The 21,081-nt window shown below is 36.0% G+C and overlaps 1 protein-coding gene across 3 annotated transcripts in view; it reads right to left on the bottom strand.

Moving 5' to 3' along the window:
- Positions 1–21,081, bottom strand: part of LOC148955922 (uncharacterized) — a 63,494-nt gene that overhangs the window by 35,235 nt on the left and 7,178 nt on the right. For all 3 annotated transcript variants that reach the window (XM_089093211.1, XM_089093227.1, XM_089093218.1), the window contains exons 2-3: positions 12,321–12,499; positions 1,112–1,228 (exon numbers count right to left, since the gene is read on the bottom strand). In XM_089093211.1, coding sequence (XP_088949337.1) covers positions 1,112–1,228; positions 12,321–12,499 — 296 coding nt within the window. The remainder of the gene's footprint in view (positions 1–1,111; positions 1,229–12,320; positions 12,500–21,081) is intronic.

Below are 21,081 nucleotides of genomic sequence, written 5' to 3'. Positions count from 1 at the left end.
TATTTTCAGAGAGTATTTTTTTTATTCTTTTGTCCTATTTTTATAGGAGCCTTTCACGTTGATGTTCAGATGCTTAGATTATCTATTCATCTTAAATTACAAACTTACAGCACCGTGATGGTATCAAAGAGCAATCGAAAATATTACAACTTACCAAATGCAATAGGCAACGAGTGCGTAACCTTCCCTTTGACTGGGGTCGCCACTGATTGGCCAACGGATATCGATGTTTAGCAGCAATCACGTCCTCGACTAGGTTTCCCAATGCCTTGCGTAAGTGGCAAAATGAGATCTCCCGTTGCGTTACATTACGTAGATAGAAAACCCGGCCTTATGTCAATTATTTTGAACTAAATTGTAGGGGGGGGGATGTTAGACCTTCTCCTTTTGGCACTGCCACCCCCACCCCAAATTACGGTTCTGGATCCGTGCTTGATATATATTATACATGCATATATATATATATATATATATATATATATATATATATATATATATATATATATATATATATATATATATATATATATATATATATATATATATATATATATATATATATATATATATATATATATATATATATATATCAAAAACTTATGAAATTCAGTTATTCAGTAACACTATCAATGTTAATGATGCTTTCTCCTAGTGATACCCTGCAAGGGTATGCGTTTTTGTCCTGTGGTGGCGCAATGGGTTTGATCTCGGCTTGGTAATACAAGACCCAGAGTTGGAACACAGTTGTAGTAACACCCGGCAGGGTCAACGCAAGGACCTTAGAAGTCTAGAGGCTTTAATCTAATACAGAAATATATGCATTCATACCATTTAGTGATTGAAGGGTAAAAACACCTGAAGTCTTAAATCCTTAGAAAAGTGAGTCGTTTATTAAATTGAAGTTGAAGCTGGCTTCATTAAAATCTCCATTGTCTGTATTATCGTTTCTTAAGATACACCTTTCAAGCTTATAAAGGCAGAAATACAACCCTTTGTTTAAGCAAATGTATAGCAAAGGGTAAACATTATATGATTATATTTTATCCATATTCCAACACAGCAAGAAATCTAATTAACTATAAGAAACTACTAAACACCTAAATTCACTTGCCTTTAAGCTTCTCTCCTCTTCGCGCGCATTTCTAGAATCAGATTTTAAACTTATGAATTCTTTTTCGTATTTTTCCTTCTCTTCGATAAGCTGTTTTAGTGCCTTATCCTTGGATAACTGAAAAAAAAAACAATAATAATAAAAAATCATGGCAGATCACTCCATAACTGAAAGATGTTTGAATCATCCGACATCATTAGTTCTGAGTTTTATGGATTATAAGGAATATGAATAGACACTTGATCCAGCCGACAAAACAAGAAAGTGCAAAGCTATGTAGGAGACTAATTTTGCTGCCATCAGGGAGGGAAGTGAGGATGGGTCTTAATCGTTCAGGGTGAAGGCGAATAGGAGATATTAGTTACCGAGAAACTGAACGAGTGGATTATTCACATAAGGCTCTTTCACAACAAAGTTTCACTCCGCCGTGCAAAAAGTGGGGTAGCATAGTAGCAATGCTACTAGGTAGTTTTCATATATAAAGATACTTTTTGCTCAAAGAAAAGCTGTCAAAACACAAGTTGCGCTGCTAAAGTGTCGGCAGCTTTAGGAATTCTGTCTAATCCTGCTACTAGCAGCTTAGGAACTTCTTCCATACCTGGTTTCACCAATACCAAAGTTTAGCTAGCGCTAATTAGGACCAATTCGATTTTTTGAAGAATTTCTGATTGGCTGAAAGATTCTATGAAAATTCTGATTGGTTCAAATTAGGCTTGCCAGATCTTCGTATTAGCAAAATCTCATTGTCAATGACCTAGGTAGCGTTAATAGCATGGACAATCCTCTGAAGATATAAAAGTACGCTAACCAAGGCGCATGACGTCTTTTGCAGTTGAAAGAAGGTTTGGTAGAATAGGAAGAAAAAACTTAGAAATTTGATTATGATATTCGAAACGGGGAGGAAGGTGTGTTTAGTTTTTTCCAGAGGAATGGTCCAAGGCTAGTTTTAGGAATTCGTTAGAATTCCACCGCTGCACAAATGATTTTGTTCAATTCCACTCACACGCGGTAGTTCAAAAAGCGTTTTATGATCTTTTTTATGTGTGTTTTTTTTTAAGATTAAACTCTACTCTTTTAAATACAGCAAAGTTCATCGATTAATTCAACCACTTTCCTCCAACCTTATCAGGTTCTTAAGAAATTTAAGAGTTTCTCTTTTCTTAAATGCATCACTTTGTGTTTTCTTATCTAAAGAAGTATTTAAAAATTAGAGCTTTTGATACAAAATATGTGAGATAAGGGATTTTTTTTAAGTGAAGAATCCACAAGTTCTTCTTATTGTACATTCATGTGTCTTTTCTTGTAGATTCATTATTTTTATTCATTTCAATATTCTGGCCCCCTAGCCTTTAAAACTTAAAAACAGACATGTCCACAGGGGGAAGGGCTATGATTCTCTTGCCTCCCCCTAAAAAAACTCAATTTGTAAAACTTTTCAAGAATTGTCTTACACTTTTTTGTGTAAATTACCTCTTTTCACTTTTTTTCAAATTCGCCCCTCTTCTCCAAAATCATCGACTTGGCCCACCTTGGCCCACCAAGAAGTCCCCTTGGCCCACCAAATAAAAACAAATAAAGCTAAAAATAATTAGTTACATCAATTTAGGATGCAAGAATATCTGAAAAACTGTTTTTTTTTATTGGCTTGAAACTTAGAGACTAAATAGACAGTAAAAACGGCTCATACTTTTATTCATCTTCAATTGAATTGCACCATACTGGACATAGATAATAGGCTAAAGGATCCTAAGACGGGAATACTACTACTACTACTAAAAACTTATATCTATAGTTACATCAATTTAGGATGCAAGAATATCTGAAAAACAGTTGTTTTTTTTTCGACTGGCTTGAAACTTAAAGACCAAGTAGACAGTGAAAAAGGCTCATACTTTTCTTTATCTTCAATTGACTTGCACCATACTGGACATAGATAATAGGCTAAAGGATCCTAAGAGAGGAATACTACTACTACTACTACTACTAAAAACTCACCGCAGCACCAAAACGTCGAGGCCAACACAGCTACGCACACTCTTCCTCCATCCTAATCTATTTAAAGCCTCCTCTTTACACCCTTCCAAGAAGTTCCCATTTCCCTTATATCTTCCTTTACGATATCCTCCCAACGCGGACGACATGCTTTCCATTTAGCCCAACACGGTTGGCCAAAAGGACGATCTTTGGCAATCTGTCATCCTTCATCCGCACAAAATGCCCTAGCCACCTCAACCTTTCTTTCATTATAGCCCTTGAAAGCGGTATTGACCCACACTTTTCGTACACCCTACTGTTTGAAATACGGTCAGTCAGCTGGGTACCCTAAACAATCCGTAGACAATTTCTCTGGAAAACGTCTTCCCCCGTTTTTCGGAGTGCCCAAGCTTCAGGGCCATATTTGACCATTGCCTTCACTGTAGCTTCCAATATTCTTATCTAGGTTTGCAGACTTATCTTACTATTCTTCCAAACCTTTTTCAACAGTGAAGGAACATCCTATGCCTTCACTTTTTTACTTTTAACATCATGCTCCACCGTCTCTACTATTAATTAACTAAAAACAACTTTTTCCACAAAATAAGTTTTTCAAAGAAAAGCAAAGAACTCCATGAAACAAAAAATGAGCAAAAATAAAATCAAATAATCTACTAAGCTCGAAACTACCACAAACCAGTATCGATAAATAAATGAAACCCAAAACGAACAAAAATTAAAATAAATAACCGAGTAAAACTCAAAACGAGCAGAATTTACACTTTACTGAAAAAATACAAATGAATGTGCATTGTCAGTTTAATATACATATACTGATATTTAGTAATCAAAATGTTAATATTTTTTGATTTATTAAAGTTATAAAAGTAAACACATTTATATTTTTTTCAGTAAAGTGCAAATTATGTTCTGGCTATGGGAAGGCATAGGGGTTTTACGCCCAATTGATGTTAATTTCAGCTCGTTTTGAGTTTGACTCGGTTAATTATTGTAATTTCTGTTCGTTTTGGGTTTCATTTATTTATCGATGCTGATTTGTGGTAGTTTCGAGCTTTCTAGATTATTTGATTTTATTTTTGCTCATTTTTTGTTTAATGGAGTTCTTTACTTTTCTTTGAAAAACTTATTTTGTGGAAAAAGTTTATTTTAATTAATTTCTGTTCGTTTTATATTGACAGTCTTTTCAGGGAAAAGGAAAATAACAATTTAAATCTTTTCTTTTTTTAAGACTTTATAGTTTGGCCTGCTATTTGTATGCTAGAGAAAATTTTTTAGCAATTTTTAACAACATACACCATTTTAAAAATCTGGACACAAATAGTACTGTTTAACTTAGTTTCATACCTCCTCTAGTTGACCTGAAATGGAAAACTTGATACCATTCGCAAAAAAATCTGTTTACTTTCTTTGATAGCTTTGATACAATTGCACTATTTTGATTTGGTTAAATTTTAAGAGCAGAAGTAGCCTCGAAAGTTTGAACATAATACCCTCAGTCGTTCTTGGGATACTGCTGAGATGCCTTATTGGTAATTAGACTTATCGCAGTGAATTATTATTGAGTTTTGAGGCTAAATTTTGTTTTTAAACATAATGGGCCAATGGGATGGTAGGCGACGAAGGGAAATTAATTGCCATCCAATCACTTTCGAATATTAAAAAGGGCACCAGCCCTTTCTAATTTCTATCGAATGAGCTCTTTTCGATGTTCCAACGACAGGTCATTGGATACGGAGGGCCCTGGTCTAAACAAAAACAGCTACTAAAAATATTACTAGTCATTTTCGACTATTAAAAAGGACACTAGCCATTTGAATTTCAAATCCAATGAGGCCTTTTCTGAAGTTTCTACGACAACTTCTTCTATAAATACCTTATATGCCCCCAGGGCATAACTTAAAACCCTTGCCCTGAGGGCTGTGGCGGAGTATCCCCCTCAAGAACATATTTTCTATCTGTAAATCAACTACGCTGAACATTATGGCTATCTCAAAATTTTTATTGGATGTGTTTGGGGAAATTATGGGCATGGGGGGAGGGGGGCTAGTTGCCCTCCAATCACTTTTGACTATTAAAAAGGGCACTAGCCTTTTGAATTTCCAATCGAATGAGTTTTTTTTAAGTTTCTAAGACAACACCTTCTATAAAAACATTATATGCCCCCTGGGCATAACTTAAAACCCTTGCCCTGAGGGTTGTGGGGGAGTGTCCTCCTCAAAAACATATTTTCTATCTAAAAATCAACTACGCTGAACAAAATGGCTATCTCAAAATTTTGATTGGATGTGATTGGGAGAATGATGGGCAGGGGGGGGGGCTAGCTGCCCTCCATTCACTTTCGACGATTAAAAAGGGCACTAGCCCTTTGAACTTCCAATCGAATTAGCCTTTTTTGAAGTTTCTACGACAACATCTTCTATAAAAACCTTATATGCTCCCAGACCATAACTTAAAACCCTTGCCCTGAGGGTTAAGGGGGAGTGTCCTTCTCAAAAACATATTTTCTATCTGGAAATCAACTAGCCTACGCTAAACAAAATGGCTATCTCAAAATTTTGATTGGATGTGTTTGGGTGGATGATGGATGTGGGGGGGGGGGTCTAGTTACCCTCCATTCACTTTCAACAATTAAAAAGGACACTAGCCCTTTGAATTTCCAATCAAATGAGCCCCTTTTGAAGTTTCTATGACAACGCCATCAATAAAAACCTTATATATCCCAGGACATAACTTAAAACCCTTGCCCTGAGGGTTGTTGGGGAGTGACCTCCTCAAAAACGAATTTTCTATCTGGAAATCAACTGCGCTGAACAAATGGTTATCTCAAAATTTTAATTGGATATGTTTGGGGGAATGATGGGCGTGGGGGAGGGGCTAGTTCCCCTCAAATCACTTTCGACTATTAAGAAGGGAACTAGCTCTTTGAATTTCCAATCGAATGAGCCTGTTTGGAAGTTTCTACGACAACGCGTTCTTATAAAAACCTTATATGTCCCCAGGGCATAACTTAAAACCCTTGCTTTGAGGGTTGTGGAGGAGTGTCCTCCTAAAAAACATATTTTCTATCTGGAAATCAACTAGCCTACGCTGAACAAAATGGCTATCTCAAAATTCTGATTGGATGTGTTTGGGGGAATGATGGGCGTGGGGGGCTAGTTGCCCTCCAATCACTTTCGAATTTTAAAAAGCGCACTAGCCCTTTGAATTTCCAATCAAATGAGTCTGTTTTGAAGTTTCTACGACAACGCATTCTATAAAAACTTTATATGCTCCCAGGGCATAACTTAAAACCTTAGCCCTGAGGGTTGCGGGGGAGTGTCCTCCTCAAAAACATATTTTCTATCTGGAAATCAACTAGCCTACGCTGAACAAAATGGTTATCTCAAAATTTTGATTGAATTTGTTTGGGGGAATGATGGGCGTGGGGGGGGCTAGGTGCCCTCTAATCACTTTCGACTATTTAAAAGGGCACTAGCCCTTTGAATTTCCAATCGAATAAGCCTGTTTTGAAGTTTCTACGACAACACCTTCTATAAAAACCTTATATGCCCCCAGGGCATAACTTAAAACCCTTGCCCTGAGGGTTGGGGGGAGTGTCCTCCTCAAAAACATATTTTCTATTTGAAAATCAACTACGCTGAACAGAATGGCTATCTCAAAATTTTGATTGGATGTGGTTGGGGGAATGATAGGCATAGGGGGGGGGGGCTAGTTGCCCTCCAACCACTTTCGACTATTAAAAAGGGCCCTAGCCCTTTGAATTTCAAATCAAATGAGCCCGTTTTGAAGTTTCTACGACAACGCCTTCTATAAAAACCTCATATGCCCCCAGGGCATAACTTAAAAAACCCTTGCCCCGAGGGTTGGGGGGGAGTGTCCTCCTCAAAAAGGTATTTTCCATTTGAAAATCAACTAATCTGAACAAAATGGCTATCTCCCAGTTTTGTTTTTATTTTTTGGAAAAAATAATGGGCGTGGGGGGGGGCTAGTTGCCGACCAATCTCTTTCGAATAATATAAAGGGCACTATCCACTTCAATTTCAAATCGAATGAGCCCTTTTCGAAGTTTATACGACAACTCCTTCGATACGAAGTGCCCGGGTATGGAGAAAAATAAAACACATTGTGGCCACATCGTTCTTTACTTAGGCAGCGCTAGCGCGCTGCCTATGATACTACCAAGGTAAGTGAAGCTGTCCACTTGATCGATCTTTTCACTCCCCATCGTCACCTTTCATCTTTTCTTATTCTTAGCCTTTCCGACTTAGCCTTCTTAACATTAATTTTTAAACTATTCTAGCACCCTGAACCCGCAAAACCTCTAAAAGTTCATTCATTTTGCTCACACTTTCATCTAGGATGCTTAAATCATCAGCATAATTTAAGTCCAGGAACTTTTTCTTCTCAATTTGATTCCGTGGTCTTCCATTGCCTTTCCTGTGCTCTTTAAGACAAAGTCCATCAAAATGATCCATATTAAGGGGGATAGAGCACAACCCTGTTTAACTCCTGATTTAATACGAAACCAGCTGCTAATCTCATTTCCTAACTTAACGGCAGCAGTGTTATTCTCATAAATAGCACTAATAACTTAAATGTATGTGTCTAGTATACCATACAGAGATAAGACCTTCGCTAAACCTCTTCTGTCAGCTGAATCGAACGCTACCGCATAATCTATAAACCTGAGTACTAAAGGTGTTTAATGACTCTGGCCCTTCTCAATTATTGACCTAAGAGTGAAAATTCGGTCGATACACCCTCTACCATTCCTAAAACTGAACTATTCTTCTCTTAAATCTTTGTCTAAACCATCTCTCAGTCTAAAAGTTATATCACACTAAGTAACGTGCTCTATAATTACCACACTCACTCTTATCATCTTTCTATAGCGGGGGTTTAATCAGGGTTTTCCTAAAATTAATTAAAAAAACTTTTTCTACAAAATAAGTTTTTCAAAGAAAAGTAAAGAACTCCATTAAACAAAAAATGAGCAAAAATAAAATAAAATAATCTACCTAGCGTGAAACTTCCACAAATTAGAATCGATAAATATATGAACCCCAAAACGAACATGATCTAAAATAAATAACCGATTCAGACTAAAAAACGAGAAGAAATTAACATAGGTTTGGCTCAAAATCCTTATGCCTTCCCAAGGCCAGAACATAATTTGCACTTTACTGAAAAAAATACAAATGAATGTGCATTGTCAGTTTAATATACATTTACTGATATTTAGTAATCAAAATCTTAATATTATTTGATTTATTAAAGTTATAAAAGTAAAAAAATTTATACTTTTTTCAGTAAAGCGCAAATGGGGAGACTATGGGGAGTGTCCTGCTCAAAGGTATAATTTCCTGAACTTTAAACTTCGTGGAACAAAATGGCTATCAAGAAATTTTGATCGGATATGTTTGTGGAAATGGTGGGCGTGGAAGGGGTGTTTGTTGCCTTCCAATCACTTTCGACTATTAAAAGGGCACTAGCCATTTGAATTTCCAATTGAATGAGTCATTTTTGAAGTTTCTACGACGACGCGTTCAGTAAAAGCCTTATATGCCCCCAGGCATAACTTACAACCCTTACCCTGAGGGCTGTGGGGGAGTGTCCTCCTAAAAAACATAATTTCTATCTGGAAATCCAAAACACTGAATAAAATGGCTATCTAAAAATTTTGATTGGATATGTTTAGGGAAAAGGTGAGGGAGAGAGGGGGGCTAGTTGCCCTCAAATCACTTTCGATTATTAAAAAGGGCACTACACCTTTGAATTTCCAATCGAATGAGCCCTTTTTCAAGTTTCTATGACAAAAATTTAAATAAAAACCTTATATGCCCCCAGGGCATAACTTATAAACCTTGCCCTGAAGACTGTGAGGGGAGTGCCCTGCTCAAAGGTATAATTTCCTGAACTTTAACTGCGTCAAACAAAATGGCTATCTCAAAATTTTGATTGGATGTGTTTGGGGAAATGGTGGGCGTGGAAGGGGTGTTAGTTTTTACTTTAGACTATTAAAAAGGGCACAAGCCATTTCAATTTCTTATCAAATGAGCCCTTTTTGAAGTTTCTACGACAACGCGTTCTATAAAAACTTTATATGCCCCCAGGGCATAACTTACAACCCTCGTCCTGAGGGCTGTGAGGAGGTTCTCATCCTCAAAAACCTAATTTCCAGAACTTGAAACTACGTTTAACAAAATGGCTATCTCAAAATTTTGATTGGATGTGTTTGGGGGAATGATGGGCGTTGGGGAGGGAGGCTAGTTGCCCTCCAATCACTTTCGACTATTAAAAAGGGTACTAGCCCTTTGAATTTCCAATCGAATGAGCCGGTTTTGAAGTTTCTAAAACAACGCCTTCTATAAAAACCTTAGATACTCCAAGGGTATAACTTAAAACCCTTGCCCTGAGGGTTGTGAGGGTGTGTCCTCCTCAAAAACATATTTTCTATCGGGAAATCAACTACGCTGAACAAACTGGCTATCTCAAAATTTTGATTTGATGTATTTGGGGGTAAAATGGACGCGGGGGGAGGGGCTTTTTACCCTCCAATCACTTTTGACTATTAAAAAGAGCAGTAGTTATTTAAATTTTCAATTGAATGAACCTTTATTGTAGGTCCTTTGACTAAACAGTATGCACATACCTGATATCCCCCCAGGGCATAACGTAAAATCCTTGCCTTGGGGCTTATGGGGGAGTGACCTCCTCAAAAACATATTTTCTATCTGGGAATCAACTACGGTGAACAAAATAGCTCTCTCAAAATTTTGATTGGATGTATTTGGGGGAATGATGGGCATGTGGGGAGAGGGGTCTAGTTGCCCTCCAATCATTCGACTATTAAAAAGGGTACTAGCTCTTTGAATTTCCAATCGAATGAGCATGTTTTGAAGTTTCTACGACAACACCTTCTATAAAACCGTATATGCCCTCGGGGCATAACTTAAAGCCCTTACCGTGAGAGTAGTGGGGGACTGTCCTCTCAAAACATATTTTCTATCTGAAAATAAGCCACGCTGAACAAAATGGTTATCTCAAAATTTTGATTGGTGGTGTTTGGGGGAGTACTGGGCGTGGGGGCGGTGCTAGTTGCCCACCAATCACTTTCGACTATTAAAATGGGCACTAGCCACTCCAATTTTTAATTGAATTAGCTCTTTTCAAAGTTTCTACAACAACTCCTTCGATACGAAGTGCCCGGGTGGAGAAAAAAAAACACATTGTGCCCATATCGTTCTTTACTTAGGCAGCGCTAGCGCGCTGCCTATGATCGCTAGTGTTGAAAAAATTGGGTTGTATCGATTCGTGACACCTCCAAAAGGGCCAATAATTGTCTATTTCCAATCCGTTCAAGACTTTCTGGGTAAGTAGAGTAGAACAAGGACGCATCAATGACAACAACAGATCTTGGAAGAAAAATTTGGTTATATCAACTCATATGACAAAAATTCGTAATGTATTACTCGCTGATACGTTTAAAACTTACAGGGCATGTAGATAAGGCCAAGAGGGCCTCAAAGAATATACAATATTTAAGAAACAAATTTGGTTGCATTGATCCATAGCATAATTTTTCTTCTTTTTTCTGGCAACAAAACATAACTCGTTTTTAGTAATGGCCATGAGATGCATTTATTTAAAAAAAAACTAACAGTTACACCAAAACAAAACACGAAAAGATTCTTTTAATAGAATGATGGATTAAGACAAGTATGAATTCAAGGTTGTTCACAGGAAGGGAGTAAGGATTCATTCAATCCTATGCTACTATTACTACTAACCACCCCAACACCAAACCCCCTGAGGCCGACACAACTGGACACGCTCCTCCTCCATCAGAACCTATTCAATTATTCCCTCTTTACGCCCTCCTAAGAAATTCCAATTTCCTTTAAGTGCTTTCTTATGACCTTATCACAGTCCATTCTGGAATGACCTGCTCTTCGTTTGGCCCAAGATAGACGACCTATATGGATTCAACCTTAAAGAAGGCCAACAATTATGCAGATTTATGATCTGTATGATTAAAAATAAAGCTTCTTCTCAATCCAGAATTTTATAATAAAATTCTTATTAAGAAACTATTACACATAACTATGGCTGATTGAGCATTATGACTGAATATTCAAAGTATGACTAAAATCTAATTGTAATTTAACATTCTAGCTTTTCAGCAAAAAAGCAGGGATAACTTCATAAATATTTTCTAAAATTACTCATAATAAAAAACATTTCAGCTAAAAAAATAAAAATTAATTTTAAAGAATGTTTTTAAAAAAAAAATTTGAAAGAAAAGTAAAAAAGCCCTATTAAAACCAAATCATATAATAAGTTCAACATAAAATGAACAGATACCATTGCGAATAAATAAAGGAAATACAAAATAAAACAGAAATTAAAATAAATAATAACGTCAAACTTAAAAATTAGAGCCCTAATACGGTAAACTCTTATTTCTGTATTGAGCAGAAATTAAATGAATGATCATGTCAAACTTCAAATGAACAGAATTAAACCACGAATAAGAGTGGGGTTACCGTACCCGTTATTCCCCAAAGATTATAGCATCATTTGCACTTGGTAGAGAAAAAGGCAGAGTATTATCTGCCCCCCCCCCTTCTTGGGAAAGACCCAAACTACAAACAAAGTGAAAAACCCTGTAAAACGAAAAACAAACACAACACATTTCTGGCACAAAAAAAAAATCTTAAGTCTTTGTTCCTCTTAAAGACTGTCTACAGACCTACCCCCTCCAGAAAAAATCCTACCCCCCCAGAAAAAATCCACTGGCTTCCTTGCCTGCATATTCCGTTGCAAGAAAAGAGACAAGAAAACGAAGAAAAATCCAAGCCTAATAGCCAAACTAACTTAACTTGTACAAAAAAAACCTTTAAAGAGTTAATTTGTTATCCTAATAACTCAAGACCTTTTTTATACAGGGACTATATGGACCTTCAACAAACCTTTAACAGCCCTTTAACATGGACCTTTAACAAATTAACTGGTACAAAACTAACCTTTAAAAAGTTGATTTCTTGCGCAATGACTCAAGATCCTTTTGTACAGGGACTAACGTCTGCATAAAACCCTTCTAACCGCACCGAGGCTTGGCAAAGCACCAGGAGCTGTTCCAAAGCAGGAACAGTTCCCTTAAGTTTTTTTACTGACCTTTAACCTTAAAAAAAACTAGCTTGACAAAACTAACCTTTAAAGAGTTGATTTCTTGCCGTAATGACTCAAGATCCTTTTTGTGCAGGGACTTTATGGATTCAAATTCTGATTTAAGTTTCGAGGTTTGTGTCGAGCAGGATTCTTTCTCTTCATTTCGCTGTTTCTCCAAACTTTTATAGCTTTCTTCTAATTTCTGACTATGTGATTCAGCAACTGAAAATAAATTATATGTAATATTACTGGAATGATATTTTCAACATATTCTTTTTCTTTTAAAACCAAGCAGATTTTACAACTTAGATATCCAAATCACTGAGCAAGAGCATGACACATACTATTACTTATATTCTAATAATCATGCTATAAATCATATCAATAAAAGCAGGGTAAATAGTCACATCTTGGACGCGACTGCATTCTGAACATGAGTGCAACAACTTCATACTACGAATAACATTGGTTCTTTGCTGGTATCGGTAAATGCTGCGACAGCATTTCATGCAATGATGTAACAAAGAGTATAATGAAGGCCGTCTCTTCATTATGGCTTTTCAGGCAAAGTCGCATGTGGTTTTTGACTTTTTCAGGCAGTCCCAGTCTCCATTGGTACTTTTTAAGATTCAAAAAGGCAAATCAAGCGCATTTGAAGTGGCTTTTTTCAGATACGTCTTTTTTCGATGATCCCAAAGCTATTTTTACTCGGCTGACTTCGCCTGAAAAAGCCATAATGAAGTCAGGGCTTAATATTTGTGTATTGGAAGTTTTGACAGTCTTCCAGACTATTCAAAACAATATCCCTCAGTATCATATTTGTGGTATCGTTTTGAGCATCGGAAAGTATTGCAGTCCCGAGCATTTTTGTCTTGAACTTCTCTAAAGTCGCGTTAACTGGGAGAGGGGGTGCAGGTAAGGGTATTTGCCCGCCCTCTTGGATTTTGAAAAATACATTTTGGGGGGCGGGACATTTTCATGGAAAAATACCTTTTAGTATTTTCATTCAAAACATCAAACGAAAGACAAATTTACCTTCATTAAATTAACAAACTTAGCTTAAGTCCCCTTTAAATTTCTTTCAGATAACAAAATTTCTTTCATCAAATTTATTTATTATTATTATTATTATTTATTATTAAGCAATAAAACACTTTAGTATAAAGAGCGAGGGGTTGAGGAGGGGGCAGCCCCTTTCATATACGGAATAATTTCTGTTCGTTTTAAGTTTTACTGTCGCTCCTTACTTTCAGTTAAAAAACTTTTTTTTGATTTATTTTCTGAATGTTTTTGAGTTAATGCAGCTTTTATTTTGGCTCATCGTACATGAATAATTAAAACGAAATTTGCATATTGATTTAATTTTTTTGGCTAAATGGCTTTCTCGAAATTTTGTTCCGACGTAACTTACGAATTAACTTACGTAACGAACTTCTATATTCGTATATTTTTATTATGTATATTAGAGGGTTCGCACCCTAGTCAATGCCTCGCTCTTTACGTTAAAGTTCAAATTTTATTTTAATTCTTTAAGAATGAACCCTTGGCCATAAAGGCCGTTAATTAGAATAAATAGATCTGATGGAAGTACAAAAAAAGCTTTAGCGTAAAGAGCGAGGTAAGGACTAGGGGGCGAACCCAATCATATATGCATTAATTTATGTTCGTTTTAAATTTTGATGTTGCTCTTCACTTTCAGTTGTAAAAATTGTTGTTCTTTTTATTATTTTCTTTCTGATCATTTTTTTTTATTAATGCTGGGAAATCCGGCGCCCCCTTTATAGCAATGTCCCTTCCCCCATAAAAAATTCCTCCATGAAAAGATCATCCCACGTAATGTAATATAATGTAATAGCTTCAATAATTTAGCTCTTTACTTAAGGATTATCAATCAATCAATCTATTAGTTTATTCTGAAATATTTAATTTTTTTGGTGGTTGATCTGGTGGTCTGGAGGAACTTTAAACTTGACAGATAGTCATTGTTAGTGTGCCTTTTCCAAAGTATGAAGTTCTGTTAGGAAATGGTACCTAAGAACAAGTATAGAAAACTTTTAGCAAAAATTCGAATTTCTTTTTATAATTCTGTATACACATCCTGTGAGGCTTCAAAAACAAAGTCATTAATTCCATGCATTAAATTGAAAAAAGAAAGAACGATTGAATTTGAAACAAAAAATGCTCAAGTTGGATACACAGGAAAACATCACAAAAAATTCAAAGAATATGCTTTAAAGTAAGTCCTCTTTGAAAAAGAAAAAAAAATCACTAATTTTTTGGGGGGGAGGAGGTGAGCGCCAATGACACTCACGCTGCTACTGGAGTTTGAGAAGGGTAGACCAAATCTTATTTCTTGTAATATTTGTTAATCATAGGTTTCATTTATTGATTCATAGTAATGTATTATTTGTTGTTGAAAATAAAGTGGCCAGGAAAAAGCCAACAAGTTGAAGCTTGACTTGATTATTCACTTTAGGTGATATTTTTTCTTTCACGGTAATTCACGTTCGGTTTAAAGTTGACTTCGTTATAGGACTTTGTTTCTGGCCATTTTAGGCTCTTTACTTTTCTTTGAAAAACTTTGTTAAATTAATTTAACAAAGCCCCCTAATGAAACTAAAACTGTTTTACTAGGTGAATAAAATTTTTAAGAATGGATCTGAAGTCCAAATTAGGACCAAGAAATTTATTCTTCAGTGCCTGTGTCTACCCATTTTTGGCTCCCCAGAGCAAGGACAATTAGCTGTATGAAATGGTGTGCTAGATGAACGAAACTTTGAAAAGATGATTTAAAATCCAAATAGAGATTTGGGAGGGTGTTCTCACCTGTATACTTTCTCTCTTAGAAGGACTGAAAAGTTCTATAAAAATTGTTCCTTTCTTAAAAAAAAATAATTCAGCTTAGAATTCTTACCAAATTGTGTGAACTACTTTACAAAAGTCTACCATGCAAGAACAGCAGACACTTAAGTTAAACTTGAAAAATTTAATTTAAAACACATAAGGTAAATAATTGCTCTTGCACCACAATTACATTCTAGTTACAAGTGGAATCTCTTCTAATAATACCTTGAATTGAGGGGATATTTTTGACAATCCATGTCTTAATGCTAAAAAAGTTTCATCTGTGAATGTGGCACAGTGGCACACAAATTTAGCTTATAAAATCAACTATTTAAAAAAAGATAAACCTTAAAATGTCTTTGATGAAAGTTTGTAAAATGGAAGAAAAACCTGTAGATATCAAAAATTAGCAACTACCTTATGTTAGAGTTTTCACTAGCTGAAATGTTGGGGGGGGGCAATGTATTTTAATGACTGGCTGGTCAACTTTACCAACTCATTTTGATGATATTTCTATTAAAACAACTTAATTTTCTACTGTTTTTTTTTTACCAACTGACACTGACCTTTTTTCATTGATTTCATATCATATATTTCTGTGTGCCCATTTCCCCAATTAAAAGAAAAATTGAACCAGTAAAGTAATGGTGCTTTGTGCTATCTCCTTATTTACGTGAGAACTGCATTTTGATTATAAATTCAATTACAGAATTATAAAATTTATAGTGTATACCATACCAGTTTTCAAAAAACCGTACCCCGTTTTCATCGAATTGTGTAAATTGTGCAATAAATTTAAACCATAAATGTAAACCAAATATTGGCACACATAAATTTTTGAAATACCTGTGTTCTTCCTAAATCTCTTTTTTTTAGTTCTGCCTGTTATGGACTAAGACACCTCTATACTTACGATTTGTTGCCACATGCGGTTTGATTTTTTCAGTTAAAGACTTAAAAAATTTATAGTGCGTAGCAAACCACTTTTTGAAAAGCCATAGCCTATTTTTATGAAATTGTACAACTTGTAAAAAATTTTTTAATCATAAATGAAAACCGAAAGTTGGCACACAGAGAAACATATATGTTCTTCCTAAATTTCCGTTGTTTTTTATAAAAAGATATGATATAAAAAGATATGAAAAGATAAATAGATGAGGATGAGCTTGTGATAATATGCTGAGTAAGCAGAGAAAAACAGATTAACTGTAGGAAAGAGCAAAAATATTCATCCTTGATGACGTCGGTTGGAATTCTTAGAAAGGAGTTGTACAAATCTCAAAATGCTGAATACTGAAAAAATAAAGGAAAAAACTAGCTTTAAGATAACATGCTGAGAAAAATATTAATACTTGAAGAGGCCGGTTAGAATTTTCACAAAGGAGTTGCAAAAATGGTGCTTTGTGCAATCATTGGGGGGGGGGTCTTATGTTAGTACACTCCCTAAAATTTGAATGCCCAAGAGTTTTTGCAGAGTTGTGAGGATAAGTCTTTCCAGAGATTGTTTTATTTTCCAGGATATCGTGATCAATTTGGGTAGAATTTTAAGCTACCATATTTTTTTTTCATTTACTTGAAATTCTTTAAGCCTTATAAATCGGAAAATAGTAAAGTTGTACCTTGTGTGTGATGTAGATTTATTATTGAAAGTTTTACTTCCATAACAGGAATTTCTTTGAAGTTTATCAAAGGCTGATGTCCTTTTGAATGGGAAGGGATGATGGTTGATATTTCAAAATAACTTCCAATAGCATAGTTTAGGCTTTGGTAACATTCCAGAATGTTTCATTCACAAAGCACCACTACTTTCTAAGATAGAAAAAAGCTATTCATCAAAAATTTTCCCCTTTTGTTTCTGATGAAGTGTCAAACTCTTTGCATTTGTTGATTTAGTGTACATTCCTTGCAATTTGATTATGAACCTATTCTTACTATTCTGATCATAACAAATTTTGATTTTCTCAATTAATTTGCCAGCTAAAGATGATTATGCCACTTGATGAGCCTTTTAAAATTGATTTCAAATATAGTAACTGCTGCCTTTAGAAATATACCCCAGCCTCCTTGATTGGGCAGTCCTGGGATACATACATACAAACTTTGGCAATTTTGTTGGTTTCCATTTTTTTTTTTTTTTTTTTTTTTTTTTTTTTTTTTTTTTTTTTTTTTTTGCTTACTTCTTATTAAGAGTTGGACATAATACTAAATAAAGCCCAGCTGAAAAAAATATGAGCAAAGTGTTGTATATAGCCTGAGGCTATATAGGGGTGGGAGGCAGGATTTATTTACAAAGGTGGCAATTAGTTTATTTACCGTTAAAGCTTAAAAGGTGTATTGAGTGTTATGTTCATCTTTTTACTAGCAAATTAGCCTAGTTGAGAAAACCCAAAAATTGCTCTAATCTTACCCAAATTCACATAAAAACCAGTAAATTTATACATATTCATACAATTTAGCTAGGAAGCAGAGAAAGATTCAAAGGGGGGCAGCCTACCCTGGGAATGAGTTTGTAGGGGGTGCTGCCTTGTAAGGTACTTTCTGATCTCATCAAATTAAACTTGAACCATAATTTTCCAGCTCTAGAATGCACCAATGTTTAGGAATAGAGGGTAGGTGTGGCTTTGTTTGGGGAGCAATAGGGACAGAAGAGGGGACAGGTGGAATGACAGGAGGAGGGTTGCCTCCCTTAGAACTGTCTATGGGTAACCTTACTCATAGGTAACAGACTGAAGCATTTGTTTCAGACTCATCCAAGTTGTATAGCCAGTAAGAGGAGGTCTAATCTGAGAACCTTAAAAAGGTAGTCACAATTTCATGAAGACACTATTGGAAAGTGCTATTCTGAGCTTTGAATACCAAAAGTAATAATAGACTGTAAAAAATTGCTCTGATCTTACCCAAATTCACATAAAAATCAGTAAATTTATATATATTCATACAATTTAGCTAGGAAGCAGAGAAAGATTTAAAGGGGGGCAGCCTACCCTGGAAATGAGTTTGTAAGGGGTACTTATATGCTGCACCCCTTATGTGCATATGTGCATAGCTTATATGCTTCAAAACATTCAGTTGAAGTGGTTATTAACTGCATTAAATGTAGTTATTAGCACTGCATTATCTTTTGTTTGTAGTATAAGAACACAGTAAACAAGCCACCTATCCAAATCATTGCCTTGAAGGTATATTTCAATACATATTAGTTAGTTAATTAAAAACTATCTTAGAAACAGGACGGCTAAGCAGCACTTGACAAATTTGAGTATTATCCACATAGAACATGGTATGGCTTCAAAGGTTACATATGAATACAATAAAAAGACATTTGCTTCAAGAAAATCATGTAAAATTGAGTTTAAGCATATAGGATAAGATTGTTTGCATATAATTTAAACTGTATGTAGACCCCGGCGCCGCGCCGGCGGATCGACCGAACGCCGCCGACGAGAGGCCCAGTAAACCGCCACCGAAGTGTCGCTACGCCGCCGACAGCGTTCGGCTGACTTTAAATTAATTTTGCGGCAATTCTTTATTGTGTCAACCGCAAAGTTGGAGCTTTTCTTTCCTGTGTGGTTTAGTATTTCGATTTTACTGATTAGAAATCAAGCAGGGCTTGCACTATCCTCGAATTTTCGGGTATTTCCCAGAAAATCTAAGCGTCACCCCAAAAAAAAATTTGGTTCCTCAAATCCCCGAAAATCACGAAATCACGGTGCCACCCCTAGCGATTTATCACCAGTGACTTTCCCTGCCAAATATTACTTTGCATACCATAATTCTTCACTATTCTCTTGTTTTTTAATGTTCGTCTCTTTTGTTACTTTGCATAAAAACCAGACAGATGCAATATGCAATTGCAAATATTGCAATATACACAGTTCTTCATATGTTGACAAAAAAAGGATCGTCTTTATGAAATGATTTTAAATCATTTTGAATGCAGTTTCCCAATTGCTATGTGTTACATCATCCATAGTCAAGAATTTTATTTTCAAGTTGAATAGAATTATAGAACGCATTCAGTACTATACAGCTTCAGCCTTCAGTTGGATTTTGAAATTGATAGCCAACGGATTGTTGCTACAGCTGAATTGTAAGTTTGCAGAATTTTTGTTCCTTTTGCTGTTTTTAGATAAGATTTTCTTAATGTTAATACTCAATTGTTGAACGCCCAATAGATTAAAGAAAATACAATCTTCTTTCTGAAAAACTTTAATCCCCCCCCCTCCCCCCACAAAAAATCCCTTCTATTGAGACAAAATTTAGCCATAGACTAAGTTATGTACAAGGCTGAGGAATTAAAGATTGAAACGGAAGCTACCCCAAAAATATGATTCATAAAAACTGTAAATTATTGCCTCTAGGGGGGGATAGGGGGCTACCATTTTTAAATGATAATACCTCATTTTTTTTATTGAAAGCAGGGATGCCAAAAAGATAATTATTTTTTCATAGGCAGCGCGCCAGCGCTGGTTAAGTAAAGAATAATGTGGGCACAATGTGTTTTTTCTCCACCCGGGTACTTCGTATGAAAGGAGTTGTCATAGAAACTTTAAAAAGGGCTCATTTGATTGGAAATAGGAGTGGCTAGTGCCCTTTTTATAGTCGAAAGTGATTGGTGGGCAACTAGCCCTCCCCCCCGCCCATCATTCCCCCAAACACATCCATTCAAAATTTTGAGATAGCCATTTTGTTCAGCATAGTTGATTTCCAGATAGAAAATATCTTTTTGAGAAGGACACTCCACCACAACCCTTGGGGCTTAGGTTTTAAGTTATGCCCTGAGGGCAAACAAGGTTTTTATTGAAGGTGTTGTCGTAGAAACTTCAAAAATGCTTATTCGATTGGAAATTCAAAGGGCTAGTGTCCTTTTTAATAGTCGAAAGTGATTGGAGGGCAACTAGACCCCCCCCACACACCCATAATTCCCCCAAATCCATCCAATCAAAATTTTGAGATAGACATTTTATTCAGCATAGTTGATTTCCAGATAGAAAATATCTTTTTGTGGAGGACACTCCCCCACGACCCTCGGGGCAAGGGTTTAAAGTTATGCCCTGGGGCATATAAGGTTTTTATAGAAGGCATTGTCGTAGAAGCTTCAAAAAAGGCTCATTTGATTGGAAATTCAAAGGGCTAGTGCACTTTTTAATAGTCAAAAGTGATTAGAGGGCAACTAGCCCCTCCCCCCACGCCCATCATTCCCCCAAACACATCAAATCAAAATTTTGATATAGTTTTAAGTTATGCCCTGGGGGCATATAAGGTTTTTATAAAAGGCTTTGTCTCAGAAATTTAAAATCTATCTCTCTTGATTAGAGATTCAACGGGATTGTACCATTTCGTTTTCTCGAAATCCTCTGGGTGGCAGCAAGCCCCCCCCCCCCACGTCCAGTAGTCCCTCGAACACATCTAATCAAAATTTTGAGATAGCAATTTCGTTCAGCATAGTTGATTTCCAGATAGAAAGTATGTTTTTGAGGAGGACACTCCCCCACAACCCTCAGGGCAAGGGTTTTAAGTTATGCCCTGGGAGCATATAAGGTTTTTATAGAAAGCATTGTCGTAGAAACTTCAAAACAGGCTCATGCGATTGGAAATTTAAAGCACTAGTACCCTTTTTAATGCTCAAAAGTGTCTGGAGGGCAACTAGCCCCCCCCCCATGCTCATCGATGCCCCAAACACAACCAAACAAAATTTGTAGATAGACATCTTGTTCAGGATAGTTGATTTTCACATAGAAAATGTTTTTTTTTAGTAGGAAACTCCCCCACTACCCTCAGGGCAAGGGTTTTAAGTTATGCCCTGGGGGCATATAAGGTTTTTATAGAAGGCGTTGTTGTAGAAACTTCTAAACAGGCTCATTCGATTGGAAAATTAAAGGACTAGTGCCCTTTTTAATAGTCGAAAGTGATTGGAGTGCAATTAGCCCCCCTCACGCCCTTCATTCCCCCAAACGCAT

This window comes from Artemia sp. Qi Xiang Cuo, chromosome 1 (genome assembly GCF_049724085.1).
Source record: "Artemia sp. Qi Xiang Cuo chromosome 1, ASM4972408v1, whole genome shotgun sequence".
In the NCBI taxonomy this organism is placed as follows: Eukaryota; Metazoa; Arthropoda; class Branchiopoda; order Anostraca; family Artemiidae; genus Artemia; species Artemia sp. Qi Xiang Cuo.
Note: the sequence above shows the minus strand (reverse complement) of the source record. Positions and strands in the feature narration are given on the sequence as shown.